Source organism: Asterias rubens, chromosome 15, assembly GCF_902459465.1.
Source record: "Asterias rubens chromosome 15, eAstRub1.3, whole genome shotgun sequence".
NCBI lineage: Eukaryota > Metazoa > Echinodermata > Asteroidea > Forcipulatida > Asteriidae > Asterias > Asterias rubens.
Genome location: NC_047076.1, coordinates 5666628 through 5677662, shown reverse-complemented (window position 1 = coordinate 5677662; position 11035 = coordinate 5666628). Strand labels below are relative to the sequence as shown.

General features: G+C 38.2%; 1 protein-coding gene across 1 annotated transcript; it reads right to left on the bottom strand.

The window, feature by feature from the left end:
• Window positions 1–1337: 1337 nt before the first annotated feature.
• LOC117299956 (post-GPI attachment to proteins factor 3-like) lies at window positions 1338–10818 on the bottom strand. Its single transcript, XM_033783579.1, has 8 exons — window positions 10697–10818; window positions 9521–9825; window positions 8536–8688; window positions 7419–7481; window positions 6553–6614; window positions 5958–6106; window positions 5438–5642; window positions 1338–4897 (listed from the first exon to the last, which is right to left on the bottom strand). Exons 2-8 carry the CDS (start codon window positions 9818–9820, stop codon window positions 4822–4824), a joined length of 1008 nt encoding a protein of 335 aa, XP_033639470.1. The 5' UTR covers window positions 9821–9825; window positions 10697–10818; the 3' UTR covers window positions 1338–4821.
• Between the last annotated feature and the right edge of the window lie 217 nt (window positions 10819–11035).

Genomic DNA, 11035 nt, shown 5'->3' with positions numbered 1-11035 from the left:
AAGTATCGGGGCTCAATTTTAGAGAGCTGCTGTTAGAAGCAGAAAATATAATTGAAAATGTTTCTCTGCCAAGCGAGTATAGGAGGAAAACCAGTCACAAATAATAACTAGGGTGTCACATACGTACATGTATTTGGCTGGTAACCTGTCTTCGTACTCGGCAAAATTTAGTTCTTTGATGAACGTATGTACTTAAGCAGCTCTTTGAAATTGGTCCCCAGCCCCCACAAGATGTAAATTTGCCATAATTTCAAAACTGAGATCTTAACATTTAAGAACTCGGTTGCAAGGAGGTCTGAATGAGAGATGTAAACAATAATAGGCCTTTATGCAGATCACATTAATTTGAGAAGGGGCCCTCAACTGTCGGTAAAGAGAAGGTTGCTTATTGGCGCATCCTTTGGAGCGAGCATACTTTGGCTTGCATCGTTCATTGTATCATGATCAATTTACCTCTAAGATGGCGGCATGATGACGTCATTACAAAAGTTATTAAAAGCTAAACCTTCCAATAATGTTAAACTTTTGACTTTTGCAAATAGCTTAAAATGTTTTTATTTGTTGGTGCAAGGCCAAATCTCAGAGCGGTCCCTAGGCAAATCGATTCTGCTTATTGCCATCATTTATCTGCTAAGCGTCAAAGAGCTTGGAACCAGTTGCAAATGACATCAATTAGGTTGGTTACCTTTTTCTGAGATTGCCTAAGCGAGATTTGTTCACACTTCCAGATTGAATTCCGTCCATTGTTCAGCATAAATTTAGTGTAAATATATTTTGTTTAAAGACCATTTTTGTACATAAAATTCTTTTAATTGTTTATAAGTCCAGAAAAAAAATCCATTTACAGTAATTATAATTTGTCTATCTACAGTTCCCGTTCAGATTAATCCTTAATATAGTTAATCAAACATATTACGAATCAGTGCATAATTTTTCTACCTGATGATTTGTTTTTTGGCACAATTTTTTGAAGATCAACTTTGCCCAATTTCATGGTTTTTGCTTACCGCTGAATTCTGCGCTTAAAATCACCATTCTCTGTTTACTGTGCAAGCGCCAAATTTGCAAGCGCAACATTTCTGCACGAGCTGTGTAAGTGAAGAATAGTTAGTAACATGGAGTATGAACAAGCAAAAATTACTTGCCTAACCTGTGAAATACACTTAACGTAAGCACAAATTTCCCAGCTTGTTAGCAGATTCTTTGCTTTTGGTAAGCAGAGCCTTGAACCTGGCCCTGATCTCACTACAGTTTGGATTAAACTCTATTTCATTAAAAAGTACAATATAAAATATTTTGTGACGTTGACAATAAAGAAACCATTTTGGGAAAAAAAATATCTTTGTACATGTACTAGTTTTATTGTAAACAATCTTATATTCGATGAAAACAGCTGGTTTGAAAAGCTGTCAGAAACTATTGATGAAAAACACTTCTGCTCATTTTAGGAAATAATAAAAAATATTTGTGATAGTTTGATAGATAAACGAAGGGAGATAGTGGCAGTGCTTAAAGAATTACTTACTCCATGAGACTTTGTAGCAACGACTACTTCATCTGAAGCAATTAAGGGGACAAACCATTTAGGAAGACCTTGATGAACAATATTTTGGTGTTTCCTTTCAATTTTTCTTAAATTCTTACTCCAAGTAATATGACACATTTAAAACATAACTTATACCAACGAAGAACTATTAAAAGCCTCCGTCTCATTTTACACAAAAACAAATTGTGTGCATGGATTTGTGACCTTTGACCTGCTAGTACAACGTAGCTCGTAATAGACCATACAAAAATAGTGAACTTGTACATGTACCATCCTAGCAGGTTACACTGGTTACATGGGCGTGCAACAGTTAGCATTATAACAACACATAAATTCCTGAGACATATAAAATAAAGAGCTGTACAAATTTGAGATGTGCCCCCCTTTCTTCTTTTTAAATTTGATTTAAATTCAACAGTGCAATCACCATAAAAATACATGTATAAGAATTAATGTTGTTTTTCACTGGGCTATGTAAAAAGCTTGCCCGCAGTTAGTCTTGGCCCAAGACTATGGTGCTTGGTATTGGATAGTGTACTATGCGCGGTTGAATTGCCAAAGCGCGCCCGCCACGGTATGATTTAGTTAACTGGTAACATGGTAGCTTGCCAGTATAGTCTAGATTTCAAGCCGTCCAGTTAACTAAATCATACCGTGGCGGGCGCGCTTTGGCGAGTCAACCGCGCGCAGTACACTATCCAATATCAAGCACCATAGTCTTGGGCCAAGACTAGCCTGCAGTAAGTCTCTCTCTTGTAAACATTTGATGCCACAGATCACGTGATCTATATTCTACCACACAAGTTTTGCGCAGAATTATTCAAACTAGGGTTCAAAGTCAATGTACGAGTTACAAAGGTGCCTTCTTTCCTTAGATATATTTTTCTTAAAAAAACAAAACATGTCTGCTAAAGTTAAAAACAACGGATGATTCTACTATACACTAATATTTTTTTAAATCTATAAATATTGCATGATGAATGTATGTACAATGTATTGTATAAAATATGAACACCTTAACAGAGAAACAAAAAATTAAGCGTTACATATGTGGATCAAATTGCAGCATTCACTTACCTATCCATTTAACATTCTGTTATTCTCTACTATTTTCAAAGTTGACTGTAGAGACCACGAACAATATTTCATATAAAATTATCTTCTGTTTAACTGAAGAATGTTTATACGGAACAACAGAGGGCGTTACATGAAAGTTTTGTGCCGAGCCGTATTTTGAGAGAATTTTGTGATTAGATGCAATTTCGTGTCAAAAAACCCCCCACATTGGCGAAAACAGGGTGCCAGACTAGTCTACCCATTGGATAATGTTGCATTTGGACAGAAAATGGCGTGCATCAATTATGGTACAAAGGAAAGCTGGTCCCTCTAAGCGCAACTCTATACACAGCTCTAGTTTTGTGAAAATTTAGTCAATTTTTCAAAACTGAAGCTTAGAACCAGTCTTCTATTTGAAAACATACGCTCACCAGTACGGAGTTTGAAACAAAGTCCAGTTAAAAACAAAGGCCAGATGACCTTGAATGAGTGACTTGACCGGAATTGCAATTTCATTTCACACTACTACAAAAATATACATAATTATTGGGGTTGAACAAAGAATTGACTAGAGTGGGATTCGAACCATTCTAGTTTCCTTGTGGTTTAAATATATATATATGTACACAAAACACCAGGGCCGAATTTTATAGCACTGCTGCTGCGGTAACAAATATGAGGTGTAAAGTGTATTTCACCGGTTAGCAAGGAAATTAGGCAGCCAGCTTGCACCTTCACCATGGATTTGCACTGTTGTCATCCATTTTCATACAGTAAAGGCCCGGTCCCACTGCAGCGATAACAAGAACGATAACAACGCAAAGAGAATGCATTCTATTGGTTGAATGAGCGTGTGCGTATTCTGCGTATTCTACTTGAGCAGTAGCGCTGGACGGTTACAGTTGGCAGCACTATGAAATGGAAACTCGCGCAGTAAGCAAAAAGTTTGCCGTTAAGCAGCTCTATCAATTTTTGCCCAGGAGACCAGAAGAAAAAAAGAAAAAAAAAGTTTCCTGCTTACATAAACAAATCGAATTTATACATATATGTTGTCCAAAATAAAATAAATCTTTGTATTATAAAACTTTCTGCAGAAATTGTACATGCCAGAACGAGCTAAATAAAAAACGACCTAACTTTTTACACATTATAAAACACAATCTTGAACAATATCAAACTGGGTGAAAGTGCCATGTCCATCATGCATTACTAAGGGTTAGTTTAAAAACTCTCAAATTTTGCCTTTTTTTTTTTTTTACAAACCATCAAAGTTTATTAGGCCATATCGAAATTAGCACAAGTTTCGTGTTAAGCAGCACCATGAAATTGAGATAGCTTATCAGTTACAGGCCATTTTGAGAAACCACAGCTTGGGGATTCGTCAGCCTGTTTGAAGGCCTGTTAAGAAATGGCAAGCCTTTTGAATATGACTTTTTAGAATGCAATTTAGCAGGGGAGAAAATTTGTTCTAGGTTTGCTGTAGATCTTGCCTTTTGAGATTTGTACAAAATGATCTCCTCCCTCCTGCCAGACAAGGGTTTGGTGTCCGAGTAATTCGCTCCATTTTCTTCCACTCTGACTACTAGTTTGCACCCATCTTCTTTCCCCTCACTTTTTGATAAAGTACATTTTTGCTTACAGTCTTTTTAAAGTTTAATTTAAAAATAGTTTTTACAGATTTGAGGCAGCTAAATCTACATGTATGCAATGTGTATAATTTCATTTTCCGTGTTCTTTTACAATTTTACTGGTACATTTTAAAATTTTAAATTAATGTTTTATTGTTGTCTACTTAGATTTTGTATATTTTATCTTCTTGTAAAATGTCATGCTAGGTTGACCTTTTATTCACAATGTAATAATATCAATAATAAAAAAAAAAAAAATTAATAAAATAAAAAGACAGAGCCTCAATAACAAATATGAGAACATTTACAAAGCACGCCCTCGATTGGCTACATAAGCGTGCGCGTATTCTTGGCGGAGCAATTCAACCAATAGAATGCATTCCCTTTGCATTGTTATCGTTATCTTTGTCATTATCGCTGCAGTGTGACCGGGCCTTAAGCCGAAGCCCAAGCTGTGGTTTCAGAAATGGCCACGTATCCCAGTCCCCCACTCCCGTCTTGGTAATAGTGACACGAGGGGAGTGATGGAGAACACTGCTCACGGGAAAGAGGTTGGTAAGAAACACATTGGTATAAACGCCCACCCAATAATCAGACTCCTTTCCTTTGGAAACTCTTTGACTTCGTGTACTCCTCATTGAGGTAAAGACAGTCGTCAATGATGAAACTGTAAAATAACAACATCAATAATTGAAGATGTGAATGAAGATCAAGAAAAGCAACATAAAACAAATGGTTTACTTTTAGATACAGTTATTTTGAGCCTTGCCCTACACCTACTAATGCAATCAAAGCAAAACTGATGTTGGAGTCGGCGCCTTTGAATGTGTCTACAGAGAAAGTGCGCCTTACAATTGTTGTGTTTTATTGTAAATTATTATTATCATGTAAAGTCCACAGGCAGATGGAGAGGAATTCGAACCCACAAACAGGCCACAGGACAACTCTAGGAGGGACTTCATTTCCATGGGTACCAAGGGCAAGACCAGGGGCACCGAGGTAATGACACCAGGGGCACCAAGGCAATGACCAGGGGCACCAAGGCAATGACATGGGGCGATGCTTTTTGGGGGGTTTCCAGTTAAAATTAAAATCAGATCAACAGATGCCACTAGACCAACAAGCTTGCCCAGTAACAAGGTTTCCAAAATTGTCAAATACTGGCGAGACTCGCGAGTTCAATGGCCAAACAAAATACTTAACTTACCTATAAAAGATAACGGCAAGAGGTGCGGTGCCTCCATGCCACAGGGAATGGGCGTCGAACACCCACCATATCGGAGGGAAGTCGCCCAGTTCAAGGAGTGTTAGGAGATTCCCTAATAGAATAGGTATACACGCTTTCCACGCATATCGTTGCCTGGTCCAGACGTAAATTGACCAAACTATCCAACATACGGAGTTAAGAATTGCTAAAAACGAACCGAAAGAGAGAGTTTATGCAAAAATTATGACTGCTCTAATTCAGGCCTGGAATTTCATCTTTAAGAGGGTAAGGCCACTTTCTTTTTGCAAAAGACACTTTCACTGACAAATCTTAGAGGCTTTGAGAAACTTTTGAAGGGGCATTAAGGCCAAGACCATGGCAACAGAAGTCATTGCCTCAGTAGTTTCTGCGTAATTCCTGTTCATGCCTCAGCAAACAAGAAAATAAGTAGTGGCATTTCTTTTGCATCACAACGGAGAAAATATATATAAACTAAGCAAAAATTCAAAATATTGCTTACCTATTGTTAAGTTAACTTTCATATTGTAGCCGTAACTGAACTTTGTAAATCCAAGATAAAAAGCATGCATCAAGAAGAATGCAGCTACAGGTAAACCTATAGGGAGTGCCACTTTAATGTTGATAGAGTTGCCTTTCAAACAAAACAATCTGGTGGGGAAAAAAGAAAAGGAAACCATGGTTTACTTGATGGAGTGCCACTTTAAAAATGCGTCTTCCAAAATCCGAGCTGTCTGGCTTTGTAGGATATACGAAAGTGCATGCCCAGCAGAAACTTATCTACTGCTCATTTGGAAACCAGACATCTTCAGCACCGGCTTATAGAGACCTTGTTGAGTCATGGCCCAGCAGTTAAGAGCATCGGATTCAAACTCTGGTGTTTCTGATCAGCATAGTGTGGGTTCAAGTCCCCGCTGTAACAACTGTGTCCCTAAGCAAGACACTTACCATGATGCCTAGTCCTTCGGATTGGACATAAAGCCGTTGGTCCTGTGTGTTGTGTTATGCACGTAAAAGACCCAGTGCAATTATTGAAAAGAGAAGGGGTTCAATGTCTCAGATTAAGCTGTAAAAAACATTCCCATTTTTGTCCATACCGTATTAAAAACATCACTACCCCAGAGACGATGAGTGAGAATGCCGATATGTAGTCCATTTTCTGTAACAAAATAAAACAAACATATTTTTAAGGTTTAAAGGGTTTACTTTCTTCACGACCAAAAACAAAAACATCAACCGATTTATATTAAACTTACACGATTTACAGATAATGATGGTAGAAAGCTTCCCTTAAAATATTACGTGCTGAGGTGCCGTAGGTTTTGAGAAATGGGTAAAACAATTTCACAAAAATAATTTTTGTTTCAGTGAGCCGAAAACTACTTTAGCATGTACTACGTATTTATGCGACTCTCCCGAAAAACATTGCTCTGTGATTTCCACCTTTTTTTCTCGACTAATGAGGCTGAAACTACAAGTTAAGTATATAACATACATCTTCATTCACATTGACTGGTGGTGTCGTGGCCGAGTGGATAAGAACACCGAACTCAAGCTCTGGTGTTTCTGTTCAGCAGAGTGTGGGTTCGAATCCCGGTCGTGACACTTGTGTCCCTGAGCAAGACACTTAACTATAATTGCTTCTCTCCACCCAGGGGTAAATGGGTACCTGTGAGGGCAGAGATGGTTCTTGTGATTGATTTAGCCGAGTAGCGCATATTAATGTAGCACAAGGCTGTGTACTCCCCACCAGGGAGCTGAGATGGTTTAAGGAGTGATTTAAGGCCCAGTGACCAGGGGTAATAATGTGAAGCGCTTTGGGACACCCTCCGGGTGTGAAAAGTGCTATATAAAAACCGGGTTATTATTATTATTATTATTGAATAGGGATTCATGTCGTGGCCAAAAACTTGATCTACATGTACAAAACTGGTATCAAAAACCCTCTAATATAAAGCTTTACCTCTGTCCATGTGAGATCCCTGAAGTGGAAGACTGTTGACCACAACCAGGCATTAATAACGACCTACACAGACAATTCAACGTCAGTAATCAGGACAATGGGATTTTCAATGATAACCTGTTTCAATGATAACCTGTTTCTGCTAACCACGATACTTCTGCGCTAAGCAAATAATGTGAATCATAAGGAAAGCATTTTTTCTTTTTGCTAAGGGCACTTCCATTGGAACATCCGACAGTTTATGAGAAGTTTTTGAAGGGGCACCAGGACCAACAGCAGGGCAACAGAGTCCATGGTCTTCATGGGCTCCATTTAATATCAGGACAGGGCCTAATTTCATATCTCTGCTTGTGCTAACCGTTAAGCTTGGGCGATATCACGATATTATCAAATTACGATATTATCGCAATATTAATTTGGACACGATTTTGATATCTGATGGATTTGGTTTTAATCGAAATATCGATATATCGCGATATATCGCGATATATCGATATATCGAATAAATATCGCGATGTATTTGCTAGCTGAGACATCTTGCACCCCATAAGTTTGGAGTAAAACCAGAAGAATAGGTCATTAGAACACCTCTCTTATGCTAGGACTGTCTCTTCTACAACTTTCACTTGGAGTTTTAAGACTGATGATGTCAAATTTCATTAATCGCGATTATATCGAATATCGCGATATATTATCGGCGATATATCGTGAATAAAATAAATCGATATCGCCCAAGCTTACTAACCGTGCAATTTTCCATTTCATAGCACAGCTAAAAAGAAACATGCTAATCTTTCAGTGCTTATATATGTACGAAAATGAATGACTTAAGCAAAATTTGCTGATATAGTAAGCATGGAAATTTGCTTGACGATTAGCAGCACTGTGAAAGTGGCTCCAGGTCTTGTAATCAAGTTTCTGTTTCAGTAAATTCCACAGTTTTGTGGATTTTTTTCTTGAAATTCTGGCCCTGAACCAGGCCAATGCTACCTACTTTTAATTTTCTTTATCCTCAACAATAGTTTCATTGTCATCAGGTGAGGGGAAATCTGACCTAAAATATAAAGTTAAAATGTATTCCTTTTTAATATTTGTAAAAAAAAAAAAAAATACTCACAGCAAAGTAGCCGTGCCAAGCTTCGTACATCGGGGCTTTGGGCGGTACCCTTTTTCTAAATTGAATTAACATGAAGACTGCGGCGATACCATTCAAGATGGAGAATATCGTTGATGCGGGTTCCTGCATCCCCAAGAACCTCACAAAGGGCCACTAAAGAGGACAAGAAAATAGAAAATAAGAAATTTAATTTAATATGGTTAAAGGTTTTTTGGAACGGTTCGATTGTTTTAATCTTTTATTAATGTAGATGTATACAATAAAATTAACCTGTGAAAATTTCATTTCAAAAGGAAGTCGCATTTTTGAGATTTTGTTGAAACTCTGGAACAGATATGTCCACGTTTGAAGAATAATCCCTTTATATAAAGTCTGAAAAGTGTTACCACTAATTTGGGGGGATAAAAAGTTATATCTTTTTCCAGAACAGTACGTACTTCCATAACTGTAGTACTTCGAAGTGAAATGTTTCTCAAAATGCATTATAGGGCCTACTCCAAATGCATTATTCTATCCAAATATTCTGTACTTCTTACCACACAAGTTTTTATTGGCATTAATTTTCAGAGTCATTACCAAACGTATACAGACCTTTAAAAGGGTCCCTGTTATATACAAGTGTCACTATCCCTTTTGCAACCACAAGTCCTCCAAAATCTGTCTTGTGGTTTTAAGTGAATTTGATGCTGTGCAGGCAACCACAAGGTTTTCTTCCACGCTGCTTTGTGTTGAGCTATTTTGGAAACCGTGTCTGGGAAATCTCGAATGGGCACCAAGGCCAGACCAGGGCAACAGCATGGGCCTCTGACTAATTACAAGCCTTTTTTAATTTAATCAAACAAATACTAAATTTACCTTTGGAAAAGTTTCAGTATGGCGCCACCACTTTGTCATTTGATATGAAATCTAATTTACCTCAATGAGATATCCCTTTTTGTAAAAATTAGTCAAAAAGTGGTGGTGCCATATGGAAAGTTATCCTTACTTTTCCATAAAACTGCGGAACTCTGTTGACCTCTTCCTGGGTTTTCTTGGTCAGATACCACATACTCTCGTAGGTACACTCCGACCAACAGTCCCACCCTAGAAATTGAAGATATGAAGGCTGCCTGGCTTTGAATGCTTTGGTTTTGATCTCAGTACTGCAGTTGGTATTCAGGCAGTGTCGTCGGAAGTTGCGAAAGATGTGGTGTTGGTCGCCCCATGATGCGTCGACTCCAGAGGGCGCCACCCATAAGAAGAGAAGGAAGCACGAGACAACAAAAAGCTGGAGGTGCGTCGCCATAGTGACTGTCAAGAGGGAATACAAAAGGTTATTTATTACAGAAACATTGTTTGACGGCCAGATACTTTTAAAGCAAAGCAAATGAGGCAATTTCATAATAATAATAATAATAATAATATCGAAGTCTTATATAGCGCACGTATAGACCAAACAAGGTACTCATAGCGCTGCTTAACTAAAGTGAGTCAGCAAGTTTCTTGTAAAGTTAAAAGTAGAAGACAAAATTGCTTAACTTGGCTAAGCATATTGTGTATTTGTTTACAGGAAAGCAGGAAAATTAGGCAGCCAGCTGGCCAGCTTGCACGTTCACCGTCCATCGGAATTTACACTACCGTTACTCCAGTCCAGTGCTGTCACTCAGCGCAGTGTTAAAATAAGCTTCCAAAGACGAGTAATTCAACTTTCAAGAAGAACTAAGGTTGGTCCAAGCTAGCAGAACAGACCTCATATACGATATACTCATCTACTTCAAGTATACCGAGTCTTCAGTGGGCCGCCACGACTGACCACACCCATTCATTCATGATGATGCGACTTCATGAAAATCCCATTTTCAAGTATTTTGCCAAAACACAACAGGGCACAAAACGCTGATATTTTCCAAAACAAGTACTACTGACTATACTTTTCAGTCATAGAAATTCACTGGAATCCCTTTGATAATTAATAAAAAATGACATTCTGAATGTGTTGACACCCCCACTGCCTACTGTCCAAAACCCCACCCCCTTTTTTCCCCTTTTCAACAATTTCATTTACACAACAACACGGGGTTCAACGAACTTTCCTCATTCACTTCAGAAAAACAAAATATTAAACCAGAAAATGAACACATTGTCAAGTTCAAATGATCCACCATATAATGAACACACCTACCTTTTTAAAACGATGGTTACGTGGTATCTAACCGCATATTTATCATAATCGACAGCCGGTCCGACACTACAAAATAAATAAGTCCTTAGCGTGTGTATAGCGCCCAACATTTGACGTTGGTTGCAACAGCAAAACCTTCAGCCAGCGCCAAAAGAAGTGCTGTCATGCGATTTCATAGCCCAAAAGACACGTCCATGGGTAATATGAAACGTTATGTATTATTGGTCGGAAGTTTCAGACAGCTGGTCTGTGGACCAATGATAGCTTCTCTAACATAAAGATAGCTGCGGCAGTCATAGCCCTAACATCACTTCGAGGCTCACACTGGTAATGAAGGTG